Genomic DNA, 16,438 nt, shown 5'->3' on the forward strand with positions numbered 1-16,438 from the left:
CAAATAAGATTAATACCAACATCTAAAAAGTACCTTTTCGACGATGTATTTATTTTCTAAAGATTACTTACAATGTGGGTTAATCCCTACAGTGGGTCACGTAAAATGTTAATAGTTCATCGAGTGGCATACATCATGCAATATTTCTAACGCGCATTGTTTTCAGAATCAATTTATTAAATTGTCGGATAACATCTCTTTAACAGCTTTTGTGCCGTGACGATGAACACTTGGAATTCTTATTAATAAACATAAATTCAAATTCTGATGTAATTCAGTCATAACGCAGTGTTTACACAGACTCACATTAATAATTCCCTTCTCTTTTACATGAAAAAAGAGCATGTTAAACTTCGCCCTTTGAGACCTATGTTTAATATATAAAATTCAGATCAAAGCTAATTCGCAATAGACGGACTGTCAACATTTTTTACTGACAAGTTCAAAAACAATATAAATTCATGTTTCTTATGTCTTAATTAAACAAATAAGTTTCGTGTTTAAGATATTAATTAGTTGTGGTGTCTGGGTCGTGTTATAAAGTGTGATGTTTTATGTTTCGAGGCACTATGGGTGGTGATAATGTGATATCCTTTAAGTAGTCGTTGACTCGAATCTTAAGGAAACAGGCTGTTTTTCCTTATCTACCATTTACACGTTGTAAATTAGTTTGCCACTTAAAGCTGTGTAAGTGAAATCACATCTACCTATATATTTCTTATTCATGTTCTAAGGTATGAGGGACTTTCCAAACAATTTCTTTGAGATTTTCCTTTAAGTAATTTTTGTTTATTGATTGCTTCTTTACTTCCGATTATATTCTAAACATTTAAAGTCAATATGATCACAATATTCCTTAGTTGTACTTAAAATATTCAATAGAATCATTTGTTATTCATCTTACGGATGCTTGCAAAAAAAGCTTATCCGGTTAGACTAAATTCCAAGTACATACATTATTTTATTTAAGTATTTCAGACTTTTGAGCCCACGTGACAAAAGAGTATCAAAAACATTCACACCTATAATAAATTACATAGATTTCGTCCAAGATTTTCCTCGATGTTCCGACTATTTTTCACAAAAAGCCGTAAAATTACTGTTCTAAATCAATAAACAGACGAATAATATTATAATTTGTGAATGTTATTAAGTAAACTGTTAGCAGAAGTTCTGCCTTGATCTATAGTTAGTCTATTGTTCAATATAATACATTATTTAATTCGCGTTGTATATTCGAAAGCGATTCACGACCGGCGCCCGAGCAGCCTTGGAATCGATCGATAAATACGTTTATACACCCATCGGAATAACGGATGGGTAATGTTTTAAGTTAATTTTATTTATTTGTTAATAATATATGTACCTGTTTGATAAATAAGTAAACCGTAAAAGTGGTTAAACAATTTTCTTATAGTGAAGGAAACTTTGAGATAACTTTACAATATCGTGTACCGTGACCGTATTTATTCAAAGATTTTTATTCGTAAAGTAACTCACTTATTTAAGTTGATCAATTTAGTAAAATTTATTTAATATTATAATATATTTTATAACGTTTCCTCACAGGTAACAAAAGTATCTTTGACGGAATATTTTACAAGTTTTTCTTTTATTATGAAACTAAATATTGTTAACATTTATAAATAAGTTGTAATCGGCGAGCGGTAATGCAATATGACAGGGCTGCCAACTGTGCCAGAGATAATCCGACCTACTCCACAGTACAGACAACACAGTAATACAACGCCGCAGAACGAACACAGATCACCTCGCATCCGTTTAAAGATTATGTAATAACAAACGTAAATATTCGTTGTAGTAAATAGGATTTGTTTTTGAAGAAAAATATTTGAGATTTTTATAGACAGTTGAACATATGAAACTGTTTTTTGAGTCTCGTGAATACAAACATACATACATAATATTACGCCTGTTATATTGGTGTAAGCAGAAATATGTAAAATGCAAACATAGATATCAATTTAAAGTGGAGTGCGAGAGTAAAATTATATTTTGATCCCGTCTCTATATCTATCATGACGCCAAATAATTGTCGTAGTATAACTTTCGATTTCAATATGAATCACTTGGCGTAACACACTAAATATTACAATGGTTTCAATGTTTTAAAAATAATACATTTGTTTGATTTGTGGCAGGAAATACACTTATATTTTTTTACTTTTCGTGTACTTTTTGACTGGTTTAAAAAGTTTTTTTAAATGTCTCGGATTAATAACGGATAACTTTGACTGACTATAGCATTAATTTAAATTGACCTTATCACATGCAATCATAGCATAAAAAAAACTGAATTAACGCGAATAAACTGCAGCTATACAATTACAATATTGAATGTCGGTATCGAGTTGGTATTCTGGTTATAATTACACTACGGCCGAGGGTTTGGGTGGCGAGTTTTTGCCCACTACTGACCTTGCTACGACTTTTACTTACCTACATCGAAGTTATAAAAATAACCATATTATTTGCTCGAATGGGCTATTAGTTCCAATTAATTTTGTCATAACATGTATCGGGTTCGGTTTGATTGACTAATCTAGATAAACATGTTCTTTGTTGAATTAATTGTGTGCATAATGAAGTAATCATGGAATTAGAATATTGTGCAGTCTTCCGTTTTATAAAAGAACTTTAATTTAAATTGGATACCTCATTTTTATAACCGTACTTAACTATTCCTCAGGGTTACGGAATTTATTATTTGAGTCGATTATTTGTTATAAGTTTGTTCTTAAAATTAACTAAATTTGTATACTAACGGATGTTTTATTTTTACAGGTAAGCATTGGATCATCACATACTCAACTATGGCAGATATCACTAAGTATTTAGATTTAGTTTTTCACATCACTTTAATTTCACTGGAAAACTTCCTAATTGTTTATGATGTCCTGGTACCTTACAATGCAATATAGGATAAAAAATATGTTATTTTGGAGGAAACGTTTGTCTCAACAGTTAGTTACTAATTTACTGGGCGGATAAAAAAATATATCTAGTTTTAAATCTTAAAATATTATAATACATAGGTATTTATGTATTGAGTAACTATTTCATAGCGGTCATAAGTGGCACGTGATTAGCACTGAATGTTACGACAATGTGTCACAGTTCTACTCGACGTAGTACACTCATACACAACGATGTGTTCTATCAATTAATATCATCTCACGACTATATTTTCTCATATAAATCATCTGTAGAACATTCCACGTTAGTCTTCGAGATCAAAACTTTGGACCCCTTTTTATTGCAAGGTTGTTATAAAATCTGTTCTGTTTTTATTAAATGTATGTAGTAGTTTGAAGATAATGTCTTTAAACAGATATTTCTCTCTCTTTTCTGTCGATAAGGAATCTGTAAACAGAAAACCAAATCACCTATTCTTACCGCAATCTTAGTACACTAATGTTTAGATTGAAAAAACGGACCATCACGAAAATAACACAAGTCGCGTCCCACCGTTTCCCTTTCGTCGGAAGATGTCTATCTCGGGCAATCAGAGTGAGACAACCACCACCCCTCTCGCTCGCGCCTACGCGACATTCCCTAGACGCCACGTGTCAATCCACTCGTGCAATGTATCAACTCGACGTCAAAACATTAAACGAAATTAACATTTATTGCTTTAGCAACAAGGTCCTTAATTGCTTAAGTAGACATTCTAAAGATGCTCACGATCCCTAGCAGAAGTAAGCCATATGTCAATGATTTGCATTCCAATTTTAACTGAATTACAACCTGTTAAGAGCCATATTCGTTTGCGAAACATTTCGTCTTCAAAGCTCTCGCTGCTCCATTTTCAAATGTTCCTAATTTTGACTACGAATTCTAAATTATAATTCCGTTAGTGGTTTTGATACTTTAATGAGATTAATTGATTGTTGAGTTTTGTATACATATTTTTACAGGATTTATAAAACCATAGTAAACAATCACGTACTATTGACAATTAAGTGATTCGTTAGCCATTGTACCGTGACAAATTACTGAATAAAACAAATTGCGGGCGGACGTTGAACGCTGCCAATTTCAGTTCGATCAACCCCAAACCTCCCCCCACCTCGCCGTACCCCCTGTGTCACCCACACGCGCTAAGACGCATCATTAATCATTCCTGTACACACATCTGACCCTGAGCCATTTAAATTTAGATTTTACGGCCCTGAATTAAAGACGGTTATCACATGAAGCGTCCCCGCAAAATACGTCAGCTGGTACTCGAGTACGGCAAGTGACTGCTTACCTCTTCGCTACCTCTGTACCCCTGGTGTTACATAAGCCGAGTGCAATGGCCGTTTCATAATACCAGGAAACGTTTCCCTCCCTTGCGCTGAATTTTCCTGTAACCTTAATTTTAGGGAGTCACAATGATGACTTGTTTATTTTGAAACAGTGAGGTGTTGTTTGATAGCAGTATTCCTAGAGTTAGTACCTATATAAATTATTGGCTTCTCAGTTAATTAAATTTAATACAAACAGGAATACATTATTCCCAGATTAGGCTTTACTCTCGCTTTTGATCAAATTATATAAACAACTTTACACCTGTATTCTCGCAGGTAAAGCCACCTAAGTATTACAGGGATGTGATGCCTATATGCCTCATAAATAGATTATCAAGTATATAAGTGTTCAGTTTATTATACTGAGAATACTTATTTTTCTAGAAATACAAGTTTCAGTAGATATCTTGTTGAAAGATAACTAGGCCGCGGGATGTTTTGTATTGCAGAAGAATTCACTGAAATGAGTCGGTATTGTTTCGAAAAAGATACTGTGTTTTTACGAATTGCTTTTAGGTAATATCTTAAGTTAGCTCACGAACTGAAAAGAAAAATGTTATTTTAACTTTAAATACCTTTTTCCCGATGCAAATGTTGCAAATTACGGAATCTGGTCCAATTTTACTGTGTTTTCTCTTTCTCTGATTTCTACAAATTAACTGAAATAATACAATTTACGTAAAATGTCCAATTAATTTGTATAATTAAAATTTAATTCAGCAAAATCCCAAGAATAATTTATGCATGAGTGGAAAAAAGGCACTCAGTCGCAGAATCAAAGCATACGTGCCCCCTGACGTGACCCAAATACAAACAATGCATATTTGAGCGTAATCTGCGTGTAGTAATTAGCGAGGCGCGGGTACGTCGAGCGCCTGAATGTGGGTTAGATCTGCGAGCGGGCCGGCAATGCACCGGTCGCAGACCGCTGCCGGGGTCGTTGACCGGTATCGATCGCGGGGGTGGCGCGGCGAGGGTGCGACACGGCACGCGCCCCTGCGGCGCCGCGCCCCGCGCACCCCGCGCCGCGCCCCCCACACACGCGGTGCGCTCAGGAAACTCGTTCCGCTACCGCATGCGTCACTCCGGTCAACTGGCGACACACAGTTTTCAAGAAGTTCACTTTAGGGTCACAACCGTTCAACTCTAATGAGATTTCCCAAAAAGTTTTATAACAACTGGCATGTTTGGGTATCCACGTTCACGACTTGCTTTCTATTACCAACTCCAAAGTTAATGGCGCATCCGAAAATGAGTTTGTATGCCATTTATGCTTTACTTGTATTTGGACTCCTAAATCCTGAGAAAATGACATCTTAAAGAAGATGCTTTCGTAGATGATACTAAGATACCTTCTATCGTTGGTTCTACATCATTCTATTATTTGTGGAATTCGCGTTAAGTGTTGACAGTTAGCGTGACGTTAGTGAGTTCACTGCAGTTCAGAGCTTGGATGTTGAGTTGATCTGGTGAGTGGCTGGCGCCGCGCCAGGCTTCCATGACGAAATCGTGTCTCTGATAGAACAACGTTGGCTAATGTCTCCCTATCGCGACCGTTTTATTGATAAAATCAACTAATTTATTGCCCATTCTTTAAATTCCAAAGAATTAACATTGTTGCTTTTAATACCATTTAATTTTATTAACAGAAAACCAAACATTCATAAATGTACGAAATCAAATATCATCATTTAGTTCAAACATATTTGTGGAATACTATTCCTATAAATAAAATACAAACCACTCGATCATACAAAACAACAATTACTCGGGTGAAAGCGATATTGTAATACAGAAAAGAATAATATTCCGAATCGGGAGAGAAGGCGCTATAGATGAAAACTCATTCCCGACTTCCCGGGCATCCATTATAGACAGGAAGAGCGTCTATAGCATTGTATAGGGCAACAGCTGTAGTAAGACGAGCGCGGGAAAATGCTTTCCTTGGAGCGGGGGCCGAGGTTGGCCACCCCCGGCCTACCGGCGTTGTTATGGCGACGTTATATGATTTATGTTATCCTGGTGACTAGTCGAAGCTCCCCGTCTTGTTATTGGAAAGATTTCTGTATATCCTCTGTACACGCGTCACGTAAGCATACCCCTATAAAATTTTATGTGGTAGTTAGATCATAACTAACGTTGTGAAGCCCGTTATCTGAACAACGCAGAGCTCGTAAACTGAAAAAGTGTACAAATGTAACCGACATTTGACAAATAACCGAGGCGGAGGTACTTGAATTGTTTTACTAAATTGTTGTTCAATTTGCATATTTGAATTAAGTGTTGTTTACAAACAACAAAGTCGTTTGTGAAGTGGCCCGCGGGTAGAGTAGCGTCGTGAGGTCTGCGAGGAACAAACGCTGACAGGTATCGATCACTCGGTCCCCTCTCCGGTTTCGTGTTTGGTATCGAAATAATAATATTTCTACGCAATAAGTGCCGATGGCCACTGCGAACTCGATCCCTTGATGTAATGAATCAGAGCTGTTTTGGGGAATGGAACTATTTATTTTGTCTTTTGGGATTGTCGTAATAAATCGCAACTTATTTTATGACCATTTCAAGAAATTGGGAAGTATACATGATTAACAGCAACACTAGTACAACACTACAGTTTTTACAAGCAAATCCTTGTATTTTTCATTGAATGACTGCATCAAAATTAAGTATTCAATTTTAAATTCGTCTAAGTACCAATAACGCTTGATCTCGGTATACAAACTGCAGATAAAGTGAGATGCAGCTATGTGCGAGCGGGAGATCAGATGAGGCTTTGTCTCCTTCATTATTCAGTGTGGCTACGCTTTTCGTTGCTCTCCTTTATGTATTTATGTAGGTTGCCTCTTATATTATGTACCATTGGCCTACAACGTACTGTGAAAATACTGCACTTGTATGTCAGGCTTGACATCCGGGTAACATAAACATTAGGAGGTTACAATTAAATTTTAAATGAGAATCTTTGGTTTGATGTATTCTTTTGTAAGTTTAACTTTTGGTAGAAATGTCGGAACAACGTATTATGTTTGAATGTTTTAACAAACATTCGTACATAAAGAAATAACAGATCTTTAACATATTATATTACGAATCTATTTCGAAGTATTGATAAAAGTCACACACAAAAGGTCAAATTACGACGTAATTCAGCTTAAAATCGTCTGAAGAGCGTCTGTAAAACATTTTTATAAAGACTGCGAAAGTATCAAACATTTTCGTTTAACCTTCACCTTTTCATAACATAATAATTTAAAATTCTAATTCGCTAATTAAAAAAATATGAGGCACGTCGACAGTGTTTCACTGGGTCAGGATCATGAATATCGTGCTTAGAGAACGAGTATAGCCTTCTTCTTCTGGTTCCTTAGTACTTATTTTACTAAGTGAGTGAATCCTGAGGCTGTTTTAGGTAAAATTTTATCTTTTTGTCCTTATAATTCAAAATGTTACAACTTTCGTATAAAATGTGGGATATTGATACATTTCTGCTCTAGCTGTTGGAAAGGAAAAGGGCATAATGCTATGAAGTAGAAAAAAACCTGCTATAAGTAGGCTATTTACTCCCCAAGGAGGAAAGGCTCAGTGCCTTGATTACGCCAGGAAATTATCATTTGGATGCATGATAAGGGAAATAAATGCGCAAGTCAAATTTATCCCAATTTCTTCCTCATTCGTTTAACAGAGCTGATTCTTGTGTTTTTTTACCGAATTATCGTATAAATTATACTTGATTTGATCATTTGATAAGATTAATTAGTAAACAGTCGATTTGGCTGAAAAGTAAAAGGAAAATCTCGTTACTTTAATAATAAATAAGCTGTTCAAGATTTCTCTTTATAAAATAAAGGTATATTTTTCTTTTGTACACGAAAGCCGTGGAAATTAAGGTGTATTAAATCATTCATTGTGTCACCTCATGCATTGCTATCGCAGGGCAAAAGAAATACTCTTGAAGTGAGACGCCTAAGAGAAACCGTCACCATCGTACATTTAAAATGTATTAACTTTATCAATTTATCACACCCTCATTCATCCACACTAACTATAATTATAAACAGCTTCCGCAAATATTCGTGGCCACAGTATCTTAACGTTATTACTTCGTACCACGCTATTGTCACCTCTACAACCTTGGGTATAGGGGTGATAATCGCGTGTGTGAGTGGGATTTGTTCACACGCTAATAAATCAACGTTGGGTGACTGAAAGCCTCGGAACTTGCGGAATTTACGTGAAGTTATCAACTTTTAGATAATGTACTAAATCTTTACGTTATGAATAGTCTTACTTTATGTACTTTTAACATATTAAAGTACAACATTTTATAGTTTTAATGTGCATTTAACATGATAACTAAATATCGACTGCTTGTTAGTTTATCTAAAGTTGGAATAATATCTAACATTGCAATATTAATAACCTATATTATCGTATCAAAAATATTCGTGTGATTGCAGACAAATTTTGATAGTATAAAATTGTCACTAATAAATTTTTCATAACAGAAGTGTTAAAACGTCGTACAGCTTTATACAAATACTGCTGTAAACTAAAAGCCTCGTGTAAAAATAAACCAGAACCGGGCCACTTATACATGAGTGGCTCGAAATAGCCGTAGCACCGTAGCGATCTCGTAGCCGCGTAGCACTATCTCGCGTTTGTACTAAAGATTAAATTTTACTTTTGTTCCTAGGAATATTATTTTAACTGCAGCTTTACTTACTGGCTTACTCATAGCGGGAAAGATAAGTAGACATGTTTATTCAAATAGTGACTTTACAAAACTGAATTAAATTCAATACATCATAGTAATTAGATTTTCAAAACTTCAAAATGTAATCAATCAAAGTGATTTTTCTCAGCTGCATATAGGAACACCCTATGACGAGAAATGTTGTTAAGATTTTGTCGCAGATGCACTATCGGTTAACATTGAAAAAGCACATTTCGGCTGTATTTAAGTTATGAAAATAAATAAAAAAACTACACTGTCGAAATACTCAACTTCAAGAACTTTTTGCGAAGTAACCTATTATACTTTCTTCATACTTTGGCGGTCTTTGAACTACCTTTCTTCTACCTAACAAACCTCTTTACCAGTTGCAATTTATAAGCAAAGTGCACTTGTCATTTTAATGAGTACCAGGATAACATAAAGCGTAGGTACTAACGGGAAGGTGTCGCGCATTTCTTTACATTGATCTCTTTCTGACCTCCAAAGTTTCAAACTTGTTTTTGAAGTGAGTTCTTTGTTATCATGACAAATCACTTGAGGTCGATGACCGGGGAAAACCTTCTATTGTATGAATTCCGAGGTTCTATCAAGGTATAGTCATTTTTCTTTACCTTTGTTTGGGTTCGAGACTGTTTTCGAGAAGATTTTCAGATAGATATTGATCGCCTTATACGATTACTTGAACTAGTACTTATTTTATTTATCATCGTCAATTTTTTTATACTTACCTAATTAATTTTGATTAACATCGTTTGATGACACACATATCGTCTTTTATAAAGGATGCCCTTGTTTTGTTAAATCCATTTCCTTAAACTGCTATCCGCAAGCTTTGGTATAAATACAGCAGGTATATCTTAAAATGTACCTAAGTAAAATAAATAGCGATTAAAGTCAACCACAAAATATAAAGACCCCTATAAAAAAGGGTGAGCCAGTAATAATAATTTGGTTGCTAATGCTCGATATTTACTACCTCACAATAATAAAGTAACATAAGAAATTCACGTGAAATACGCATTATAAGTCATGAAACGATGAAGGTGTACCAGGGAGGTAGGGGGGTGGAGGAGGTAGACAGTGACGTCGGAACAGGTAGTGACAGACTGTTTGATAGACTGTTGGACTGCTCTGTCTCGTTTCTGAGTTCTCTGACCTATAATTCAAAACGTTACATTATTTGCATGTTGAGAAATTACTAGTCGTTAATAGTATTAAAAGACATGTAGAGAGTAAATTTCGAAATATATTTTCAAATGTTGTAGTACACTCGTCTAGTGCAGTTGTTTCACCTTTATTCAGTATCGTTTGCATAATAAAGAGGGAGCCTATTTCAACATCGAAACAGTACAACATTACCACAGCCCTTATAAAAAAGAAATCCACGTGAAATACGCATTATAAGTCATGAAACGAGTAGGTGAACAAGGGGGGTAGATAGAGGGAGGAGGTGTAGCCGGCGCGGTGACCCGGTTCTACGCTGCTACGCCGGCCGTAGAGTGCAGTGGCCGCGCCGTAGCACTCGCGTAGACACGTAGACCCTCATGAATGGTATGTATGAAACGTACGGAAGTAGGCTTTCAGCTTTGTCGTTCGTTTGAGGGTTTTTTTCATGTAACGTTGGAGCCTCGTAATGTTTTATACGATGTTTAATGCAACTTTTTTAAACTGGGTCGTTGTTGATTCAAACTTCAAGTTAAAACTGAGAGCAACTGGATGTCGTAAATGTTTGTAAAAAGAATTCATATTCCTCTGTAGAGCAAGAGATTAAATTCTAATACGGCTTAGTAAAACAGAATTCATTTCAAAAACAAATCTCGTACCTTTGCGTTTACATTAATCAGCCGCTAAAATACCTACTTCAAACCCTAAGTAATTAAAATTAATAAAAATATTTGTACGTGAAACATTTTGTGGGTTATGCGACGAATGCTTTAGTAATAAGGTTACAAAAATACGCGGTATGTTTGAACGAGAGTGTTTTTATAGTATATGGGTCACGGCACAAACTGTTAGTATATGTAGAGCTATAAGCACGACTATATGAGTTGAATTCATTCAAATGGACGATTTTACCTCTACTTCTGCTTGAAATCGTCGATAGCAATCCCTTGAGTAACTTTGTTTGATGTTCATTTAAATTATTTATATCTTTCATCTAATTTTACAAGTCTACATAGACTTTGTATGTATGTATAAGTAAAGTATCGAAATGTAAATTCACCTATAGTCATAACAAATGGTTAAGCGCGCTTTATATATCAATAATTTCCATAAACCATTGCAATTCAGCTGCAAGTACTAGGCTCGCATAATAGTGCAGTAGATCGTTATTCACGGTATGTACTGTAGTACTGTGACAAACAGCGGCGTATGTTAATTTGTCTAGATAGCCGGCGCCTGGCGCTCTGCCAAGCCTGCTAACTTATACCACTTAGTATTTAGTGGGTATTTGTGCTGCTCTGCTTTAATTGAGGGAATATTTAACAGTATTGTACAACAAAGAGTGGAGGCGTTGGCTACTTTATACTGTAGCAAGATAGCAGTTACTATCGCAAAATAAATCGTTATCAAATTTTATAATACTGTGCTTGTTATATATCAGACACTCAAATCACATACATATAAGTTCACTGCAAAAACTCCGTTGAAATACAAGTTATTTGTTGTGTTACAATAGTAAATGGGCCTGTCTAGATAAGTGGTAGTATATATGTGTAGTCAAGATTCACTCCGAATGTTCCACAACACAACAAAAAATACTGCATGAAGTAGGTGCTCCAAGCTGCAGCCAATTTAGATCATAGATAGCGAAACGGCTACGTGCTACGACGCTACGGTTTTCGTAGCGAAGTTCTACGCAAAACACACTTGACAACAACAACCTGTTCTATATAATTTGTTCACGATCTACGCTATTTTTAGTACGAGCGTCGTGTGGGAAACAAAAAATAAATGGTTTATTTAGTTTCCAAAAATCATCAAATAGAAGTTAATTGCTGCCAATTATATTTGTTAGCGATAACTAACCGAAAAAAGGCGATGTGTAAAATCAATTATGGTAATAAATTTGTGAAAAATGTCTGCAAATTAATTAATTACACGCCGCCGATCGCGGGGTATTAAATCAATCCGAACAAACGGACTAATCGGAATCATAATCGAAAAACGATCCTCAACAACCTTCCCGATATTTAAAGAACCTTCACACTCCAGTTTGAACCTTATTTTTAACACAATAAAGTGTACTAATATAATTCTACTTGTTTTGGAACGGTATTCATGTTTATAAATAAACCAATTATCTTTATTTCATAGAGCGTAAGGTGTAGAATCGTTTGACGGCAATCGGCGAGGTTACCGGTCGGGTCGACAACCTATGATTCATAAAACTACCCTCCGTTACATATAGGCCTTTCCCATTTGTAACCGACGCCGATTATACCTGCCTTTCACGCGAACTGAATTTCAAGCCTGCTATTATGTTCAACGAATTCCAGAGAATATTGTTAAATATACGTTTAAAGGAAATTATAGTAAATAGTTGCTACACACGTATGTGTTCACAGTTTATAGCTCTTAAAACTTATAAGTATGCCAAGTAGACTCACTAGTTCGCAAGTCTCACAGTTGAATATACCTGACTTTTACCGCTCTATGCCGCGCACTATGCTTGTCATGTAGTGTTAGCCACTTATGTAGCACATAGTAGTTATCCTAACTTTAAATAAACAAGGTGAATTGATTCTTCCTCGTTCGGCCTCGGTTCATGCATATGTAAACATTTAAACAATGTTAAAAGAATCGTTATTCAAAAATGAAGGGTTCGCGTCAGTGGCACACAATACACTCGTCCCGCGTTAAGTAGTCAGGTCATGTCTTAACGAAGTCGCCTGTGGATGCTGTGCGCAACATTGCCATGTTTTTGCCGCATTGGGGTAAGCGAGCGAGCGGGACGCAGCGTTGCCTACACCACGTGTTGATGAGGGACAAAAACCTTACTCAATACGTTACACGTGCCGCTTTCTTATTTTATTTCTTCTTATTTTAATACATTATCGATAGTAGTAACAGTTACGTATCTCATTAGAATATTTAACGAAGATTTATGAGCATTCATCGGTCATTGTGTCGTCGCGGTTATGAATATAGGTTATGTAGAGCACGTGGTCTGTGGCCAGGCCGGGTACACGACCGCGCCGCATGACGGCTCCACGCCGAATGACGAATTACATATTCGCTTATCTGGCCGTCTGGTAGTGCGGGGCCGGGGGCGTCTCGCGGGCCATATCGACGCCGAGAACATGCCCGCACTGACTTCGTCATACCCTAAATGTACATTGTCTAACGGCCTTCAATGCTGTACAATGCCACGACCGCTATGAATGTCGTTTATGTAAACAACCTTGAATTTCAACGGACCCACGTTGGGCGCCCGCTAACTCGATTCCACGCTATAGCTCTATATATTACAAAAATATCTGCCGCATACCTTTAGAAATCATACCGACCCGTTAAAGTTCACTGCCGCACATCGAGCGTCAATATAAAGTGCTACGAATAATTCTGAGGCTACGTTACTGTGAACACCACGCTTACGAGCCTGCCAGCCGAATTAATGATCGCAGTAAAATGTTATTAGCACACAGACGGAATCCACCGCTCTATATTTTTAACATAATAAATCAGCAGGATGGTTTTAACGTTAATGTTATTTTGTTTCAGGTTGCAAGATCAAGGCGCTTCGCGCAAAAACCAACACATACATCAAGACACCGGTCCGCGGCGAGGAGCCGGTGTTTGTAGTCACCGGCCGCAAGGAGGACGTCGCGCGCGCCAAGCGCGAGATCCTCTCGGCGGCCGAGCACTTCTCTCAGATCCGCGCGTCGCGCAAGTGCGGCGCTGCGCCTCCGCCGCCCGCCGGCGCTCCCGGACACGTGACCGCGCAGGTGCGCGTGCCGTACCGCGTCGTAGGACTCGTCGTAGGGCCCAAGGGCGCCACCATCAAGCGCATCCAGCACACCACCCACACTTACATCGTGACTCCGTCACGCGAGCGCGAGCCCGTGTTCGAGGTGACCGGCCTGCCCGAGAGCGTGGAGGCCGCACGTAAGGAAATCGAGGCGCACATCGCTCTGCGTACCGGCGCTGCCGGGGCCGCTGGCGGCGGAGTGCCGGCGCAGACCGACGGCGAGCCGCTTGCGCAGCTGTACCGCGCCGGGCTCGCGTCGCTGCTTCGTCCGGAACAGGAGGCCGCTTTCTCGTCGGCGGGCTCTTGCTCGTCGGGCGGCTCTTCGGCGCGGCTCGGCGATCTGCTGGGCATCTGGTCGTCGACGGAGCGCGACGAGGGGCTGGGCGAGTCGCCGTCGTTCGAGTCGCCGGGCGGCGGCACGGCCGGCGTGTGGGCGTGGGGCCCGACGCGGCCCTCGCCGGCGGCGTCCCCGGCCCGCGCCTGCGCCGTGTGCGGCGAGCGCGGCGTGGCGGCGGCGCTGGTGCCGTGCGGACACAACCTGTTCTGCCTGGAGTGCGCGCAGCGGCTGGCGGCGGGCGGCGCGCCGTGCCCCGCGTGCTCGGCGCCCGCGCACCAGGCGATCCGCATCATCTCGTAAGGCGCGCGGCGCCGTGACACGCCTCCCGCGGCCGCCGCCACGAGTCGCACGTTCTCGTAGTAGGGATCTTTTTTACTCGAATCGTTATAAAAATATTAAAAGAAGTAAAAATCGCGTAATCGAAATCCTGGTGCCAAAAGTCGGCGCCCCGCCGGCACGGCCCGTCCGCCGCGCCGTACCTATCTTAAGTCGGCAGAGTTGTTCACGATATATTTTCTTATTATGAACGTTTTTTATTAGGTCGTCGAGCGCACGCCGCGCTCGCCGCCGCAGAGAGAGTCGAACGTACGTTACGATAGAATTTCGAAAAAAAAACATAAAATTTAAAAAAAGTTGTATAATTATTATTGATAGCGTAAATGAGAAATCGAAAATTTATAAAGCTTACCTAACGTAATAGCGTAAAGTATTAAGATATTATAATAATATAATAATAGGCGAGGGACGGGTGGCGCGGGGAGCGGCCTGTTGTCTGTTCAGAGTCTAGTGTAATGTATGTAATGTACTAGTGTATGTACTAGCTAATGTGTTGTTTATACGTAGGTAATGAGTTGGTTGTGTGAAGTGGCCGGCCGCCCGCCCGCGCCGCCTCCCCGCGCGACATGCTCATATTATTTTTGACTATACGATTATTCGCTTAAATGATATTATACATACGTACACACTATGATTATGATAATATTAATATAATGTTTGTTTTAAGTGTGTTTTAATGTTTAGATTTTTATTGTAATGTTTTTATGAATGATTTTTATCTGTATGATTATTATTATTGATTATTATTTTATGTGTTGACGATGTTTTTTTGTGATTACGTGCGCCCGCGCAGTCGGGCCGAGGCTGCAGTATGTTCGTTTAGTGTTATGATATCGAGTAATAAATTTAAATAATAAATGATAAAGAAATAATACGACTCATTCATTATTATAATATAAACTATAGTAGTCTGTAGCACGACATTGACTAACCATTACCTATTGATACTTATTAAGTATTATTATTATTATATTATTGAATAAATTTAAAGAATGCATAATTATATTTCATAGGAATCATTATTCTGTATAACTCTAGTTAAATATAACAATAACAAATATAATTGTATATGTATGGAGCGACGTTGTTGTTTAGTTCACCGGGGGCTTATTTTATGGATTGATATTTTTTTATTTTTTTACCGTTATTAGTTTTTGACTTACTCATGTAAAGTTACGCGAGGATAAAATAACTGCCTATTAGATTATATTTTAAAAAATAATGGTTGCGTAAAATGAGCCCCCGCTCGTACGTAGATCCAGTGATTTCGATAATTTTATTTTCATAATAAAATGGGTAGACGCTTTAGGTTCAAATAACGTTGTGAAAATTTGTGAAATTTTGTAGACTACATATCTTATTATAAATCTAATATAAACTATAACTTTCGACATTACATCTTTTATTTCACCTCCACCGTCCACCGCACACACTTCACTTAAGAATCATCTGACCCCACCCTGAACACACACAATTAAATAATTAAGTAGCGTAAGCTCATGGATACGTATCGAACAACAGACAGAGAAAATGACGGCGAAAATGTATGATGAAATGATAATATCTGCACTAAAATATCTTGTAACTTAAGAGGCTTCTCTACTGACTCACACTACAAAGTGGGCACAGCTATATCTCAATAGCAGAACAAGTCAACTTCAAATGTACCACTCGATACTACCATATACTTCGCCGTATAGAGCCGGCAAGGAAGAGCAGACAGATGATTGAACAGTAAGTAAGTA

At 38.1% G+C, this 16,438-nt stretch overlaps 1 protein-coding gene across 1 annotated transcript in view; it reads left to right on the plus strand.

Annotated features, from left to right (window-relative positions):
* The window catches only part of LOC142978852 (RNA-binding protein MEX3A), a 52,489-nt gene extending 36,405 nt beyond the window's left edge, over window positions 1-16,084 (plus strand). Inside the window, exon 2 of the mRNA XM_076123444.1 lies at window positions 13,774-16,084. Coding sequence (XP_075979559.1) covers window positions 13,774-14,657 — 884 coding nt within the window. The 3' untranslated portion in view covers window positions 14,658-16,084. The remainder of the gene's footprint in view (window positions 1-13,773) is intronic.
* The last annotated feature ends 354 nt before the right edge of the window (window positions 16,085-16,438 follow it).

This window comes from Anticarsia gemmatalis, chromosome 15, assembly GCF_050436995.1.
Source record: "Anticarsia gemmatalis isolate Benzon Research Colony breed Stoneville strain chromosome 15, ilAntGemm2 primary, whole genome shotgun sequence".
Taxonomy (NCBI): Eukaryota; Metazoa; Arthropoda; class Insecta; order Lepidoptera; family Erebidae; genus Anticarsia; species Anticarsia gemmatalis.